General features: G+C 39.4%; 1 protein-coding gene across 5 annotated transcripts in view; it reads right to left on the bottom strand.

Moving 5' to 3' along the window:
• Nucleotides 1-351: 351 nt before the first annotated feature.
• Nucleotides 352-18,517, bottom strand: part of LOC134234351 (myosin-I heavy chain-like) — a 44,145-nt gene continuing 25,979 nt past the window's right edge. For 2 of the 5 annotated variants that reach the window (XM_062716402.1, XM_062716403.1), the window contains exons 21-43: nucleotides 18,210-18,434; nucleotides 17,650-17,781; nucleotides 17,311-17,469; nucleotides 16,902-16,972; nucleotides 16,533-16,722; nucleotides 16,025-16,119; nucleotides 11,716-11,803; nucleotides 10,757-11,158; nucleotides 10,357-10,493; nucleotides 9,917-10,104; nucleotides 9,565-9,600; nucleotides 8,279-8,401; nucleotides 5,527-5,693; nucleotides 5,274-5,350; nucleotides 4,909-4,990; nucleotides 3,383-3,461; nucleotides 2,964-3,061; nucleotides 2,440-2,559; nucleotides 2,144-2,211; nucleotides 1,665-1,833; nucleotides 1,300-1,383; nucleotides 947-1,066; nucleotides 352-756 (exon numbers count right to left, since the gene is read on the bottom strand). In XM_062716402.1, the coding sequence (XP_062572386.1) occupies nucleotides 604-756; nucleotides 947-1,066; nucleotides 1,300-1,383; nucleotides 1,665-1,833; nucleotides 2,144-2,211; nucleotides 2,440-2,559; nucleotides 2,964-3,061; nucleotides 3,383-3,461; nucleotides 4,909-4,990; nucleotides 5,274-5,350; nucleotides 5,527-5,693; nucleotides 8,279-8,401; nucleotides 9,565-9,600; nucleotides 9,917-10,104; nucleotides 10,357-10,493; nucleotides 10,757-11,158; nucleotides 11,716-11,803; nucleotides 16,025-16,119; nucleotides 16,533-16,722; nucleotides 16,902-16,972; nucleotides 17,311-17,469; nucleotides 17,650-17,781; nucleotides 18,210-18,434 (3,063 nt within the window). In that variant the 3' untranslated portion in view covers nucleotides 352-603. Of the gene's footprint in view, nucleotides 757-946; nucleotides 1,067-1,299; nucleotides 1,384-1,664; nucleotides 1,834-2,143; nucleotides 2,212-2,439; nucleotides 2,560-2,963; nucleotides 3,062-3,382; nucleotides 3,462-4,908; nucleotides 4,991-5,273; nucleotides 5,351-5,526; nucleotides 5,694-6,585; nucleotides 6,634-8,278; nucleotides 8,402-9,347; nucleotides 9,375-9,564; nucleotides 9,601-9,916; nucleotides 10,105-10,356; nucleotides 10,494-10,756; nucleotides 11,159-11,715; nucleotides 11,804-16,024; nucleotides 16,120-16,532; nucleotides 16,723-16,901; nucleotides 16,973-17,310; nucleotides 17,470-17,649; nucleotides 17,782-18,209; nucleotides 18,435-18,517 lie in introns of all 5 variants that reach the window. The other 3 variants (XM_062716404.1, XM_062716406.1, XM_062716405.1) reach the window with 3 other exon arrangements.

The following is an 18,517-nucleotide window of genomic DNA, read 5'->3' as shown; positions in this document are numbered from 1 at the left end:
ATATGGAGCTGACAACATTAACTTGCATTAAGATAAGGCACAAAACTTATAAATCTACTGAGCCACGGACAAACTAAGACTTCCTTCACACTTCTCTGTTTTGCTTTAACGTGATAATGGCTCCTCTGAGATTCTTTTTGATACAAAATGTAAAAAAAAATTTGCTGCAAGGACACCATAGATAAAGCAGCAAGAGTATTTCAAACAAATGCAAAAGATGACAAGAAATTAAACAAATTAAAAAATCACCAGTTCTAGCAAACAAACATCTGACACAGCTAGCATAGTGCCACGTCCACTACATTGTCTGATACAGCTAGCACAGTGCCACACCCACTACAATGTCTGATACAGCCAGCACAGTGCCACACCCACTACATTGTCTGATACAGCTAGCACAGTGCCACGCCCACTACATATCACATGATTAGATTGCACAGGAAGCAGACCGTCACGGTCTGGTTATATTAAAAACATTGAGTTACGACACAAAATCCATTTCAGACACATACACTCTCACATTCCTGACTTTGTCAGAATATTTGTTGGAAATATTTTAATGAACACAGCATGATTTTGGGATCTAGTCTCTTTCTATGGATGCTACACTAGCGTTTGTAGCGTACTTGAAGGATCATCAAAGAACACCGCGGAGGCACGATTCATGTTTATATCAGTGCTCTGAGGAGCAGGGATCAGGAATCGAGACTGTAGCTCTGTGATGTAGTCTTTTATTAGGTGGGCAATCTCAAAAGCCTGCAGGAGAAAAAAACAATTACCTAAGTTTAAGACATTCAAAAACAATCCATAGATTAACAAGTAAATATATATACAGGTATGTACACCAATTTACATACAAGACCATAACATCATTTGATTTAAACTAAACTGATCACATATAAATCTTAGTACAAGTAGCTTTATTGTAAAATGTTGTTATCCTCACCTGGTTTGTTGTAAACATGTATTTAATTCCCTTGGCGACATGACCCACAACAATCATAATACTGGTGATGGCTGGACTGGAGTGTACCACCTCAGTATATTGGTAGGAGGCAAGAGTTCTCTATAAATAGAAAGTGAAAGTAACACTTATAAAGTGAAAGTAGGAAATATAAAATGAAAGTGAAATAATTCATGTAGCATATTTCTGTTTCAGCATATACATGTACAAAATATTAAATTTTGAATAAGATGATAATCAATAAGATATTGATTCAGTTGTACTATTTCATAAAATTTTCAATGTGTTACATCAAGGGAACAAAACAGGTTTGTAAATATTCCATTGAGACTTACAAAAGTGTTGACTTCCATAAGGGTAATCCCTTGTTGATGAATGGCAAGGAGAAGATTCTTGGGAAGAGATGATGTGTAGTTTTGCTGAAATTCAAAACAAGTCAGTTTATTAAAGACAACCCATGCTTGTGTTCCTACAAAATTTCAGAGTCATATATGATATAAAATACATGCTATGAAATTTTACATCATCAAACACTTTCCAACAGCCTGAATTTAAAAAAAAGATCCTTTTACCTGCTTAAAAAATGTTTTAGTTGTGATTGAACACATCAATGGATCTACTTTTACTTAATTATATTGTTCTAAAAAGGAAATTATTCTAACTAGTAATCTACATTGAATTATTTTATTTTAAAACTTACAGAGACATTGAAGACTTGGGCCCCGAACAGAGTCCACTGTTTGAGGATCTCTATAAAGGCTAAGATGGCCTGGTTAGGTAGCAGCTCCATCACCGAGTTGTGAACGCACGCAACGTCCTCCAGTCTCACCGAGTCTCTGATGTACGCCGGCAGAATCCTCAGACAGGAGCTGAAACAGTTCACAACATTAGGTCACAGCTGTTAGATATAAAAACTTGTTTATACTGAGGGGCTGAAAGTTTGACAAAACCAGTATTTAATAAATATGGTGAGTGGAAACTTTGGCACTCTACTAGCCATATAGTATTTAACATCATTCCTAGGAAGATTGTTAAAGTTGTCAGTTGAATTTTTTTTTAAATTTGTCAATTTTGTCAATGTTTTCACATCACCAAAGTTTCCACCTGTACCGTAACAGTAGTTGACAGAGCATGGACCGTTTAGTACATATGCACTGATTAGGTTCAATCTTGTCTTACCTGTAGTCGATATCAAGAGACTGAAGGTCGTCCATTTCTGACTGGATTTTCAAGGCACAAAGTTTCACCTAAAAAATGTTTTATTCAGAACATTAGAATGACATAGAAACAATGTTTTACAGTAAAGGTAGAAAGTTTCAAAAGCACTAATTCAAAAAATAATAAAGAGAGACACCTATACATTCATATCCTCTATAGTATTACATTATATCTTCAAGTTGAAAAAAAAAACAATCTTCATCATGTGAGAGTTTATGATGAACAATGAATTTTTAACCTCTAAGAAGCAAACATACCGCCTCTTGTTGAGTGATGGGAATCTTGCTCTCCGCCAGGTCACCCATCAACTGATGGAAAACCAGGTCACACTCCACTGGGTCCAGGGGGTTAATGTACGGGTCAATGAACAGGCGCTTCTACAAAGGGAAGATAACTCTGTCAGCAGGCACCAAAAGTTCAAAACCCATAACATTTATAATACTGTATACAGTATTATCTTCCAACATCTGTTACAGTAACTCTTGTTTACACAGCATAATTTCTTAAACAAAACTATGACTGGGCGAATTTAAAACGGTGCAAAATTGTTCGCAAGTGCAAAAGGGCGAAAATAACACGGGGCGAAAATAACCAGTATACAGTATTATCTTCCCATACCTGTAACTCTTGTATACATGTTTGTACCTATTTTTGTTGACTAGTTTTAAATGTTTATATTGTGTTTGTACTCTTATGCCTCATGTGAGGCCTTGAGTGAAATAAAAGTTTTAAGTTTCATAAAGAAAAACACTTTATGACATATACAGTCAGGGTGTGTTACCTTAAATAACATTTTCTGCTCCTTTCCGAATCCCCTCCCAAGCCTCTCCCATTTACTGAGCATGTCTGACAGCCTCTCATCGTGTGCCATGTGCCTCTCTGTTACAAAACATTTCATACAAGCTTTAAATTACCAAAACATTTATACATGTACTATTACAGAGCACAAGAAATAAAACAAAAGATGTAATGTTTATTTGTCAATTACATGTGATGGACTGTTAAATTTACAGTCACTCTGCAACATATAAATTTATTTACATTTTCCATTACATATAATATGTTATGTGAAATTTAGTTTGTCATGTAATAGAAAGTGTTACACTTCCTCCTTTATATGTAATGGTTCTATTACATTTATCACCTGTAATAATTTCTATCACATTTACTTTGAAACATTTACAGTTCTGGGTGTTATACCTGATGGCCCTATCTCATACAGAGAGAAACACTCCGCATCAGATCTCATTCCTATCTTGGCTTTCACTGTCTTGATCAGCTGTGAAAACAAATAAGACAATGTACTATCACATATTGATCTACGAGGGGCGTTCAATAAATAATGTCATCAATCAGATTCCATAAAATTCAGGGTTCAGTTGATCTTTAGATTTTTTTCCACGCATGATTTGGTCTATAATCTATTTATGGCCGTTTATCTGACCACGTTTCATCACCGCATACTCTCTTGAAATCATGACCTGTGAAAATATGACTGAAGTCATCTTCCAATAAGGAAATTAGAGGCTACATCAAAACATGTGTCGGACTTGGTAAAGACTCAAAAGAAATTTTCAAGGAATTATGTGATGTGTATGGTAACAAGTGTATGTCATTGAGACAAGTTTTCAGGTGGGTGAGTAGATTCAAACACGGACAAACAGACGTTAAGGATAAGCAACGTCCTGGACCACCTCGAACTGCTTCAACCGATGCAATACTTGCAAAAATAAACAAAATCATCACTAATGATGCTCGATTAACCATTAAGGAGATAGCAAATTTAGTAGGTATTTCATCGGGGACAGTTTTCACAATTTTAAAGAAACATCTTGGTCTCAGGAAGGTTAGTGCACGATGGATACCCCATCTTTTAACAGAAAAGCAAAAACGATTACGTGTTGAAATGTCTCAAAAATTACTTAAAATCTACAAAAAATGTGATGCACGACGATTTTCTGAAATAGTTACAGGTGATGAAACATGGATACATTATTTTGAACCTCAGAGGAAAATTGATAACAAGATGTGGTTGACTAAAAAAGCAAAACGTCCTGTTATCGCAAAGAGGTGTCTAAGTACTAAGAAAGTATTGTACGCAATTTTCTTCAATAGTGAAGGTCCTGTGGTTCAGGTTGCCATTCCAAAAGGACGATCAATCACCGGGCATGTATATAAAAATAATGTGCTAAAGAAAGTTAAGAAACACTATGAAAGAAAGAGACCAAAGTCTGGAATCCGCAACATTCGACTCCTTCATGACAACGCCCCAGCACATAAATCCAAGATTGTGACGTCATTTTTAGAGAAAGAAAAGATTCATGTTTTACCCCACCCCCCCTATTCACCAGATTTGGTTCCCTGTGACTTTTTCCTTTTCCCCAAATTGAAAAAGCACTTGTCAGGAAGAAGATATGCTTCAAGGAATGCCTTGGGTTCTGCCATTCATCAGTTCATGAACACCATACCCAAAAAGCAGTATATAAATGCATTCAAAGCTTGGATAAAACGGCTAAAGTTATGTGTATCTGTTAAAGGAGAGTATTTTGAAGGGAACTATTAAAAAAAATAAATGAAAATATTTTCTTGAGTTATTTTTTTAACATCGATGACATTATTTATTGAACGCCCCTCGTAAGTACATGTAATAGAATGTTAAGTTTGGTTAAAAGGAAAAAAGGACCATGTAATTAAATGTAGGAATAAGTAAGAGAAAGGGTTCTCACCTCTCCACAGGTGGAGGCCGAGTCAAACTCTACACTTCTGTTCTCCCCATTTAAGAAAAACACCTTTTCAAAGATTGGTCGCCTGTAAATGAAACATAAAGCAACCTTCCTTACCACTTTTCATTATGCTCAATATTTTCTACTTCTTAGGGAATTCAATGTTTATTTCTAAAATACATTTTATGTTTAAATTCAAATAAGTTTTTATTAAAAATTGATTATAACAGAAACATGAATTCTGTATCCACCATTTGACATTTAGTGACTTATTGAGCAGTCAGTTTTAGGAAGATCAAACTAAGAAAAAAGGTGGGGCACTATGATCTTGACTAATACCCGCTTTACGTAATAAACTGGTGCCCTACCTCTCAGTCAGGCACTGAATCTCCTTCTGTGATGGAGGAAACTTCCTTCTCTTCTGTTCAGCAGTTCGGGTAAAGCACTGAAAAAGCAAAAGAATTTCTTTTAATAATTTCAGTGAAAATAGTATGTAGAGTATCCCTTCCAATAAGAATTTTCTATGTATAGACTTGCCTTGTGACTGGAGAATGTTTTATTTATAGACTTGCCTTGTGACAGAACCTGGAAAACTTGAGAATATTCTATTTTTAAACTTGCCTTGTGACAGAACCTGGCGAATTTCCCCTCCTCGGAGGTGGAGTCTAGGGAACACTTTCGGAGGTGACAGAGGAGGTACTTCTGGAGGCGACTGTGGGTGGGGGTCAGACTGCTACAGGCCACCGCCATCAACTGCCAGTTCTTCTTGTTCACCACGCTGTTAGGGTCTGTAACCAATGGAATATTCAAATCACTCAAATTAAAGTCAAATACAGGTAAATTTTCTCTGGTATATTCTCTCTCTTTAAATTTCAATTGAGAATACCTAACTGATTAAGAGTAGACCCATTACCAAGGTAAATCAGACTTGTTACCTAGGTGATATGTGGTTTGAGATAGAACTTGTTACCTGATTTGATGAGTGTGAGATAGAACTTGTTACCTGGGTGATCTGTGGTCTGTTTAATGAGCTGGAGATGGAACTCGTTACCTGGGTGATCTGTGGTCTGTTTGATGAGTGTGAGATAGAACTCGTTACCTGGGTGATCTGTGGTCTGTTTGATGAGTGTGAGATAGAACTTGTTACCTGGGTGATCTGTGAGTTTGAGATAGAACTCGTTACCTGGGTGATCTGTGGTCTGTTTAATGAGCTGGAGATAGAACTCGTTACCTGGGTGATCTGTGGTCTGTTTGATGAGTGTGAGATAGAACTCTTTATCTGGGTGATCTGTGGTCTGTTTAATGAGTGTGAGATAGAACTCGTTACATGGGTGATCTGTGGTCTGTTTAATGAGTGTGAGATAGAACTCGTTACCTGGGTGATCTGTGGTCTGTTTAATGAGTGTGAGATAGAACTCTTTACCTGGGTGATGTGTGGTCTGTTTAATGAGTGTGAGATAGAACTCGTTACCTGGGTGATCTGTGGTCTGTTTAATGAGTTTGAGATAGAACTTGTTACCTGGGTGATCTGTGGTCTGTTTGATGAGTGTGAGATAGAACTCGTTACCTGGGTGATCTGTGGTCTGTTTGATGAGTGTGAGATAGAACTCTTTACCTGGGTGATCTGTGGTCTGTTTGATGAGTGTGAGATAGAACTTGTTACCTGGGTGATCTGTTTACCTGGGTGATCTGTGGTCTGTTTAATGAGCTGGAGATAGAACTCGTTACCTGGGTGATCTGTGGTCTGTTTGATGAATGTGAGATAGAACTCGTTACCTGGGTGATCTGTGGTCTGTTTAATGAGTGTGAGATAGAACTCGTTACCTGGGTGATCTGTGGTCTGTTTGATGAGTGTGAGATAGAACTCATTACCTGGGTGATCTGTGGTCTGTTTGATGAGTGTGAGATAGAACTCGTTACCTGGGTGATCTGTGGTATGTTTGATGAGTGTGAGATAGAACTCGTTACCTGGGTGATCTGTGGTCTGTTTGATGAGTGTGAGATAGAACTCGTTACCTGGGTGATCTGTGGTCTGTTTAATGAGCTGGAGATAGAACTCGTTACCTGGGTTATCTGTGGTCTGTTTACTGAGTTTGAGATAGAACTCGTTACCTGGGTGATCTGTGGTCTGTTTGATGAGTCTGAGATAGAACTCGTTACCTTGGTGATCTGTGGTCTGTTTGATGAGTGTGAGATAGAACTGGGTGATCTGTGGTCTGTTTGATGAGTGTGAGATAGAACTCGTTACCTCGGTGATGTGTGGTCTGTCTTATGAGTGTGAGATAGAACTCGTTACCTGGGTGATCTGTGGTCTGTTTGATGAGTGTGAGATCTGGGTGATCTGTGGTCTGTTTAATGAGCTGGAGATAGAACTCGTTACCTGGGTGATCTGTGGTCTGTTTGATGAGTGTGAGATAGAACTTGTTACCTGATTTGATGAGTGTGAGATAGAACTCTTTACATGGGTGATCTGTGGTCTGTTTGATGAGTGTGAGATAGAACTTGTTACCTGGGTGATCTGTGGTCTGTTTAATGAGTGTGAGATAGAACTCTTTACCTGGGTGATCTGTGGTCTGTTTGATGAGTGTGAGATAGAACTTGTTACCTGGGTGATCTGTGAGTTTGAGATAGAACTCGTTACCTGGGTGATCTGTGGTCTGTTTAATGAGTGTGAGATAGAACTCGTTACCTGGGTGATCTGTGGTCTGTTTGATGAGTGTGAGATAGAACTTGTTACCTGGGTGATCTGTGAGTTTGAGATAGAACTCGTTACATGGGTGATCTGTGGTCTGTTTAATGAGTGTGAGATAGAATTTGTTACCTGGGTGATCTGTGGTCTGTTTGATGAGTGTTAGATAGAACTTGTTACCTGGGTGATCTGTGGTCTGTTTAATGAGTGTGAGATAGAACTCTTTACCTGGGTGATCTGTGGTCTGTTTGATGAGTGTGAGATAGAACTTGTTACCTGGGTGATCTGTGAGTTTGAGACAGAACTCGTTACCTGGGTGATCTGTGGTCTGTTTACTGAGTGTGAGATAGAACTCGTTACCTGGGTGATCTGTGGTCTGTTTGATGAGTGTGAGATAGAACTTGTAACCTGGGTGATCTGTGAGTTTGAGATAGAACTCGTTACATGGGTGATCTGTGGTCTGTTTAATGAGTGTGAGATAGAACTTGTTACCTGGGTGATCTGTGGTCTGTTTGATGAGTGTGAGATAGAACTCGTTACCTGGGTGATCTGTGGTCTGTTTGATGAGTGTGAGATAGAACTCATTACCTGGGTGATCTGTGGTCTGTTTGATGAGTGTGAGATAGAACTCGTTACCTGGGTGATCTGTGGTCTGTTTAATAAGTGTGTGATAGAACTCGTTACCTGGGTGATCTGTGGTCTGTTTGATGAGTTGGAGATAAAACTCGTTACACAGCTGATCACTGTCCATACATTTGTGGATTGCGTTCTGGATGAGTGAGGTCATATCTGGCTTCTCATCTTTACCTGAAACAGGCAATAGTTATCGTACATAACTATCAGGCAAAACTGCTTTTTAAATACTTCAGATTGTAAATCAAAGAGAAATGAATGAAATAAAAAAAATATGACATACAAGAGATACAAATTATGAGAAAATGAAATTTGAATAAGGTACATGTGTATTACTTTTTCACAACCCAAACTTTGTTAATAGTGAATAGAAAGCTTTGAAATGAATTGTAAACAAATTGTAAAACAAACTGTGAGTCAGTGAATTCATTTAAAAAAAAAAACCCACATCAACTAATGAAAAGTTGTAAACATTTGTTAAAAATGACAATTCTTAAATACAATCAAACATTTTTTACTGAAGTGCTATACTTTAATAATTCAAACCACCTCTTGCTACGTATTTCCAATTTAGTATACTATGGTCTTACATTATCATTTGATAAATAATTCAATAAATACATATATAATCTTGCAGCCTTCTCTATAATTAATTAATTATTGTACCATTATATGAATTACAGGATATAATATTTAAACATGATACAAAGTAAGCCTAATCTACTATAGTTTTACTATTACATGTAGAGTAAGAAAAAAAAAGCCACCTAAAACCAATACATATCTCCAATCCCCAACTGTTAATTTATCATGATTTCAAACCATTCAAGATGATCATTTTCCTCACAAAATATTTCTATGGATGTTAGTTTTAATTTATGTAAAATGTCAATCATATGAATTACATTATTCAAACTAGTATGGATTAAAGATTTTTTAAAAAAAATTCATGATGGTTTGAGTATCATGCTGAAAATTTTAATTATGTTTAGGCTTAATCACATTCGATGATTTCGTTAATTTTTTTCAGCATCAGAAAAAGAAAGTATACAAAGAAGCAAACTGAACCCAGAAGTGGATTATCTCCCCTTGGTAAGGTCATGACCCCACCTCTACTTACCACACAAGATTCGTTGAATGACCTCCACTAAAATTCAGTGTAATTCTGATTAATGGCTAATTACAGTTAATTATCTAGCGCTATCAATATAGCAAAGCTATTTGTGATTAGACTCTAATTTCTGTTGATGGCAGGGAACCCATCACCTTGACAACGGCAGGGTTAGTATGTGTACCGTTAACCAGTTGCTATGGTAACAAAACAACAACCTGATTACCTGAGTCAAATATGCTACCAATATGAAAGTGTCTTGCTGCAATATATTCAATAAATAAAAAATATGCTCCTTATAAGACCATAAAAAAAAACATTGCATTTTAATTACTTACCTTTTCTTTAAAAGACAAGTGAGTTTAAAAGAAAGAATTTCAACAGATTTTTAAGAAAAAAAGATCAGAATACATTAAACATTCATCATTCACATAATTGCGTAAAAGAACTAAAATATTACATTGGAGCATGCTACTCTCATAAATAAGGTACATATGGTAAACAACAAGTCTTAAATTTTTTTTCCATATTAATTGTGTGCATTTGAAGTTTTTTTAATGAAGGAATTGATGTCTCACCTGGCTCCTCGAGTCCTGAGTAAATGAGGATTGAGGAGAACATTTTGATGGCCTGCTCCTCCATCTGAGGGTCCAGGATCGTGAGGGCCTGTTTGATACACGACTTACTGAATGACCAGTAACTGACGTCAAACTGGCCGATGGCCATCGTGGAACTCCGCAGTCTCTCCATCTTAGACTTGGTCAGCCTATACTCAATTAAAAAAATCAAAGTACTGAAAGTATTGAAAGACAGTGGTGCATATATAGCATGCTGTCAACGAAAGCAAGACTATGCACTGAGATATACAATGAAGCCTTTGACATGTTAATGCTTTGGGGAGTACTGGTATTTCCTCCAAAGGAATAAAACTCTCTTGTTATACTTGAAGCTTTTGAAATTTTAATGCCTTTGGGGGTATTTTCTGTGAGTTTAACACCAGCCCCCTGGCTTTGCCTACCTCCTGATTGACTGCTTGAGGAAGTTGGCATGGTGGTGAGCCTGGGCTGGACGTAAGAGTCGACTGTCAGATAACGCTCGACGACAACGAACCAACTCCTCATACAGCTTTAACTTCTCATCATCTGTCATCTTATTCTGGAAATTAACGAAATAAATGTCTCACTAAAAAGGGTCAATCTTTCTCCATCATGATGAATTTTTTTTAAATAAATAAGCAATACCCTCATAATGCAAGAATTCATAAACTAAAGAAGCACATGCTAAACTTGTACAAAAGCAAGAAAATCTTTAAAAATAAAATTCATTTAAAAAGATATAATTTCTTAACTACAAACACATGTATACTTCTAGCTCTTACACCCTGTTTCAGTTAAGAACTTTTAACATAATTATCTGACCTTTTTCTTAAGACTCTCATATTCTGGTTTGAGCCAGGAGGCATGGCCTGGGGAATAGCTTGCAATCAGGTGACCAATATCTTCCTTCTGATTGGTCTCAAACATGAAACATCTCTGTTGACAGATGACCTCATTCTTCAGCTCCACAGTCATGTAGTTATCGTTAGGATCCATGGTGATGGACTCGATCTCAGAGTACATAAATCCATGCATGACATTCTTGTCCTTGCCGCGTACGAACTTGAGGCCGTCCATGTTGATGGCGAGGTACACGTCCCCCATGTGGTGCCACATTCCTTTGTTGAGGATATGGAATAGCGTACAGCCATACAGAGGGAACTGCTTCACACACGTCAGGTACCACACCATCGCCTCCAGCTCAGACTTATCCTTACCATAATGCTACAAAACATAAACAGCTTGGTCATATTTCATAGAAATTTTTAGATGTTTTCTACAAATTGTTAAGGGCTTTCCTTTGTTATCCTGACTCATGCTCTTACAATTAAAGTAGAAGTTGTAAGATGCAAATACTCGATGACCAAATCTTATAGAAGTTTTTGAAATGTGTATGTACCCTATGAGCAGATGAAGGTTTTAATTTATATTCTATAAGCTGTTGAAGGTTTTGATACACAAACTAAGCTACCGGTATGAGCAGAGGTACCCTATTAGCTTAATTTATAGGTTTTGATACATACCCTATGAGCTGATGCTATAGAAGGTTTTGATACCTACCCTATGAGCTGATGCTATAGAAGGTTTTGATACATACCCTATGAGCTGATGCTATACTAACGGTTTGATATGTACCCTATGAGCTAATGCTATAGAGGGTTCTGATACGTACCCTATGAGCTGATGCTATACTAAGGGTTTGATACGTACCCTATGAGCTAATGCTATAGAGGGTTCTGATGCGTACCGTATGAGCTGAATAGATAGATTTTGATACATACCCTATGAGCTGATGCTATTTCCTCATTCCAGTCCCTTCCTGGTTGGTTTATAATTCTCTTACAGAGGAACTGCTCTGCTTCAGAATACCTGTCAATCATCAAAACAACAAAGTCAAAACAAGTCAACATTATCAAAATGCTCTCATATTTATCGTCATCTGTAAAATTCTCTATAACAGTCATGGTGTTCTATGAAAGCAAATTAAAATTACTGTCTTGTCTGGATACTTTATGAGCTACCTGTGTTTTACCTGTGTGTTTACACCTGTCCTCACCTGTTATCCTTCCCCTCCTCGTAATTCCCACACACCACCTGAGCCTTATTGTACTACCTGTGTTTTACCTGTGTTTTACACCTGTCCTCACCTGTTATCCTTCCCCTCCTCATACTCCCCACACACCACCTGAGCCTTATTGTACTACCTGTGTTTTACACCTGTCCTCACTGTTATCCTTCCCCTCCTCATACTCCCCACACACCACCTGAGCCTTATTGTACTACCTGTGATTTACCTGTGTTTTACACGTGTCCTCACCTGTTATCCTTCCCCTCCTCATACTCCCCACACACCACCTGAGCCTTATTGTACTACCTGTGTTTTACCTGTGTTTTACACCTGTCCTCACTGTTATCCTTCCCCTCCTCATACTCCACACACACTACCTGAGCCTTATTGTACTACCTGTGTTTTACCTGTGTTTTACACCTGTCCTCACCTGTTATCCTTCCCCTCCTCATACTCCCCACACACCACCTGAGCCTTATTGTACTACCTGTGTTTTACACCTGTCCTCACCTGTTATCCTTCCCCTCCTCGTACTCCACACACACTACCTGAGCCTTATTGTACTACCTGTGTTTTACCTGTGTTTTACACCTGTCCTCACCTGTTATCCTTCCCCTTCTCATACTCCCCACACACCACCTAAGCCTTATTGTACTACCTGTGTTTTACACCTGTCCTCACCTGTTATCCTTCCCCTCCTCATACTCCCCACACACCACCTGAGCCTTATTGTACTACCTGTGTTTTACACCTGTCCTCACCTGTTATCCTTCTCCTCCTCATACTCCCCACACACCACCTAAGCCTTATTGTACTACCTGTGTTTTACCCGTGTTTTACACGTGTCCTCACCTGTTATCCTTCCCCTCCTCGTACTCCCCACACACCACCTGAGCCTTATTGTACTACCTGTGTTTTACCTGTGTTTTACACCTGTCCTCACTGTTATCCTTCCCCTCCTCTTACTCCCCACACACCACCTGAGCCTTATTGTACTACCTGTGTTTTTACAACTGTGTTTTACACCTGTCCTCACCTGTTATCCTTCCCCTCCTCATACTCCCCACACACCACCTGAGCCTTATTGTACTACCTGTGTTTTACCTGTGTTTTACACCTGTCCTCACCTGTTATCCTTCCCCTCCTCGTACTCCACACACACCACCTGAGCCTTATTGTACTACCTGTGTTTCTACAACTGGGTTTTACACCTGTCCTCACTGTTATCCTTCTCCTCCTCATACTCCCCACACACCACCTAAGCCTTATTGTACTACCTGTGTTTTACACCTGTCCTCACCTGTTATCCTTCCCCTCCTCATACTCCCCACACACCACCTGAGCCTTATTGTACTACCTGTGTTTCTACAACTGGGTTTTACACCTGTCCTCACCTGTTATCCTTCCCCTCCTCATACTCCACACACACTACCTGAGCCTTATTGTACTACCTGTGTTTTACCCGTGTTTTACACGTGTCCTCACCTGTTATCCTTCCCCTCCTCGTAATTCCCACACACCACCTGAGCCTAATTGTACTACCTGTGTTTTTACAACTGTGTTTTACACCTGTCCTCACCTGTTATCCTTCCCCTCCTCATACTCCCCACACACCACCTGAGCCTTATTGTACTACCTGTGTTTTACCTGTGTTTTACACCTGTCCTCACCTGTTATCCTTCCCCTCCTCGTACTCCACACACACCACCTGAGCCTTATTGTATGTGTTTCTACAACTGGGTTTTACACCTGTCCTCACTGTTATCCTTCTCCTCCTCATACTCCCCACATACCACCTAAGCCTTATTGTACTACCTGTGTTTTACACCTGTCCTCACCTGTTATCCTTCCCCTCCTCATACACACCACCTGAGCCTTATTGATACACTGTGATTTACCTGTGTTTATAGTCCTCACCTGTTATCCTTCCCCTCCTCATACTCCCCACACACCACCTGAGCCTTATTGTACTACCTGTGTTTTACATGTGTTTTACACCTGTCCTCACTGTTATCCTTCCCCTCCTCATACTCCACACACACTACCTGAGCCTTATTGTACTACCTGTGTTTTACCTGTGTTTTACACCTGTCCTCACCTATCCTTCCCCTATACTCCCCACACACCACCTGAGCCTTATTGTACTACCTGTGTTTTACACCTGTCCTCACCTGTTATCCTTCCCCTCCTCGTACTCCACACACACTACCTGAGCCTTATTGTACTACCTGTGTTTTACCTGTGTTTTACACCTGTCCTCACCTGTTATCCTTCCCCTCCTCATACTCCCCACACACCACCTAAGCCTTATTGTACTACCTGTGTTTTACACCTGTCCTCACCTGTTATCCTTCCCCTCCTCATACTCCCCACACACCACCTGAGCCTTATTGTACTACCTGTGTTTTACACCTGTCCTCACCTGTTATCCTTCCCCTCCTCATACTCCCCACACACCACCTGAGCCTTATTGTACTACCTGTGTGTTTACACCTGTCCTCACCTGTTATCCTTCCCCTCCTCATACTCCACACACACAACCTGAGCCTTATTGTATTACCTGTGTTTTACCTGTGTTTTACACCTGTCCTCACTGTTATCCTTCTCCTCCTCGTACTCCACACACCACCTGAGCCTTATTGTACTACCTGTGTTTTACACCTGTCCTCACCTGTTATCCTTCCCCTCCTCGTACTCCACACACACTACCTGAGCCTTATTGTACTACCTGTGTTTTACCCGTGTTTTACAAGTGTCCTCACCTGTTATCCTTCCCCTCCTCGTAATTCCCACACACCACCTGAGCCTTATTGTACTACCTGTGTTTTACCTGTGTTTTACACCTGTCCTCACTGTTATCCTTCCCCTCCTCTTACTCCCCACACACCACCTGAGCCTTATTGTACTACCTGTGTTTTTACAACTGTGTTTTACACCTGTCCTCACCTGTTATCCTTCCCCTCCTCATACTCCCCACACACCACCTGAGCCTTATTGTACTACCTGTGTTTTACCTGTGTTTTACACGTGTCCTCACCTGTTATCCTTCCCCTCCTCGTACTCCACACACACCACCTGAGCCTTATTGTACTACCTGTGTTTCTACAACTGGGTTTTACACCTGTCCTCACTGTTATCCTTCTCCTCCTCATACTCCCCACACACCACCTAAGCCTTATTGTACTACCTGTGTTTTACACCTGTCCTCACCTGTTATCCTTCCCCTCCTCATACTCCCCACACACCACCTGAGCCTTATTGTACTATCTGTGTTTCTACAACTGGGTTTTACACCTGTCCTCACCTGTTATCCTTCCCCTCCTCGTACTCCACACACACTACCTGAGCCTTATTGTACTACCTGTGTTTTACCCGTGTTTTACACGTGTCCTCACCTGTTATCCTTCCCCTCCTCATAATTCCCACACACCACCTGAGCCTTATTGTACTACCTGTGTTTTACCTGTGTTTTACACCTGTCCTCACTGTTATCCTTCCCCTCCTCTTACTCCCCACACACCACCTGAGCCTTATTGTACTACCTGTGTTTTTACAACTGTGTTTTACACCTGTCCTCACCTGTTATCCTTCCCCTCCTCATACTCCCCACACACCTGAGCCTTATTGTACTACCTGTGTTTTACCTGTGTTTTACACCTGTCCTCACCTGTTATCCTTCCCCTCCTCGTACACACACACCACCTGAGCCTTATTGTACTACCTGTGTTTCTACAACTGGGTTTTACACCTGTCCTCACTGTTATCCTTCTCCTCCTCATACTCCCCACACACCACCTGAGCCTTATTGTACTACCTGTGTTTTACACCTGTCCTCACCTGTTATCCTTCCCCTCCTCATACTCCCCACACACCACCTGAGCCTTATTGTACTACCTGTGTTTCTACAACTGGGTTTTACACCTGTCCTCACCTGTTATCCTTCCCCTCCTCGTACTCCACACACACTACCTGAGCCTTATTGTACTACCTGTGTTTTACCCGTGTTTTACACGTGTCCTCACCTGTTATCCTTCCCCTCCTCGTAATTCCCACACACCACCTGAGCCTGGAGTCCCGCTAACTGTAGAGCCACCTTGTCTGACACAGGGAACTTGTCCTGGCAGAGAATTCAAAATAAGGGACTTGTACACTTCTCATATGTTCTAAGCACTGGTACTTAGTGAATATATGCATAAAATCAAAACCAGATGCAATGAATTGAAATAATATTTTCAACACATATATATAACGAAGTAATAATTTTTCCGCTATATAAACATACATGTATAAGAAATTCATTAAAATATAGCTGGGGATCCAAGTTGACTTCATTATATCCGTGAATTCGCAATATCCGTGTTCGTACTAATCAAGTTTTACTGTATATTTAATAATGCTTGTCAAGACTATCTGATATTAATTAGCTATTATTACTGACTCTTACTGAAAATATAATGACCTTACTTATAAGGGTTCTATCAGGTTATGAGACAGCATACTGGTAAGTCAATATTGTAATTTATCACTCACCGATATAACCTGTTGTACGGCCTCGGCGTACAGAAGTCTGTACTCCACAGGGTCGTTAGGGATCTCCGTTATATGTTTGAACACTCTCTTCCTCAGCATGATAACAGCATCAGTACCACCCAGTGCCATTTTAGGTCCCTTCTTAGAAATTGTCTCATACTTACTCGGCTGGGCTGCCAGCTTATCACTCCTGCAAACAGATAAGTAATGTTTCAATGACAAACAGATAAGTAATGTTTCAATGACAAACAGATAAGTAATGTTTCAATGAGGTTTTTAACAAGCCACCAGCAAAGTATAATTATTTGTCTGCATTTTTCTGCAACACTGGATTTCAAAGTTTCAATTGATAAAAGTATTCAAACTTACATTTCCCAGGCAGAAAGAATGTCAGCCACGAATTCATACGTTCTGATGTAACGATCCAGGTCTGTGGACACCTAAAACACAAAAGGAATACTGAAAATTCCTCAATATATGCGTGAAATTAATCAATGTGTAATTTCATGAGAAGCACCACTCGCTAAATAAAATCACTCGCTTTTGTTTTTATGGTGCTAAAAATAATGTAAAATCTCTTGATAAGTCGTCCATTTGCGAATTATTATTCTCACGATTTGACATTGAAGAGGCCTTTCACGATAATAAGTATTTTCGAAAAATAAGGAATCTATGGTAATTAGTTGTTTTTCAAAAGTATTGCAAAGTTTTTTTTTGAGCAGTCAACATAAAAAAAGCCATTACACTTGGTAGGTCATTTCAAAGCCTAATTTCCCACCTCATACAGCGCCCATCCCTCCACAGACTGGAGTCCGATCTTCTTACGGACACTCTCTAGTACGTCCTCTGATGTATCGCATGGCATCACCCCCACGGCCTTCGTCTTATTGTCCATAAACGAAATCTTACACACCATCGGACTCAGGTGTCGCATACTCTGGGAAAAGAAACAGCATTTTATTTCGACAGCTAAATTTACTCTGTGATCATTTAACAATGATTTTTAAAGACGAAAATTTGTTTACCCCAGGTAGATCTTAAATGACATGAAAGTACTTGTGAAGCCATTATCTGAGCAAACTTTAATTAATTTGTACGTGAATGTTTATAAACACACCATGATTTCGGACATGGAGGGAGGGTTTTTGCGTGAGGTGGCCCGGGTCTTGGTCATGTGTTTGTGACACTGTAGAGCGTACTTCCCCACGATACTGTCACTACAGCTCTGTTTGATGTAACTCATCAGGTACTGTCAACAAGAAAAAATAATAAATTACCTTATAAGTTAAAGCATTTTCTTTTCATCTAAACCTTTAATTTTTAGTGCATTTTAATAAATACATGTACCTATATCAATTCTAGATAATACAAGTACAGTTGAACTTTGGTATCTCAAACAATGAAACCTGGAACAACATGGATAATATGTTGAAGTGATTTGGAAGTCCAACCCTTATTCTTTCAGTATTTTACTCCGTATTTCTCGAATCTTTAGATATAATTATTTTTTTTCTCTGTCCCATTTATGAGGTTTGACTGTATAACATTCAAAGATACTCATCACTGCCTTATCCATACAAATGATACATGTACAGTGTATTTGCAAAAGATAAAATCATTCAGTGATGTCATCTTGCAGTTTTATAATCGTCTTTGACCATAACAAACAACTATTACCTTGTGTAGTGTTTTACTGGGACTGAAGGCAGCAGTACATAGGCAGAGCAACGTCCACGTGGTCAGTAGCCATGGCCGCTCGGGGTTGTGTTTCGTCTGTCTCACCAGCTGACAGAAGATCTCATCTCGTAGCTCGATACGCTCGATTCCTGACTTTACGTACTTCTGTACGGTCTGTAGGGCTACATCATCCTTCACCTCGTCTTTGATGTATTTTGTGATTTCCTACAGTAAAGTATTCATTTAAAAACCTCATACAACACTGCAAAATAGACTAACTTCAATTATACGCTGTATATCTATTTACA

This window comes from Saccostrea cucullata, unplaced genomic scaffold (genome assembly GCF_032062105.1).
Source record: "Saccostrea cucullata isolate Sc308-1 unplaced genomic scaffold, CSIRO_AGI_Scuc_v1 ctg575, whole genome shotgun sequence".
Taxonomy (NCBI): domain Eukaryota; kingdom Metazoa; phylum Mollusca; class Bivalvia; order Ostreida; family Ostreidae; genus Saccostrea; species Saccostrea cuccullata.
Note: the sequence above shows the minus strand (reverse complement) of the source record. Positions and strands in the feature narration are given on the sequence as shown.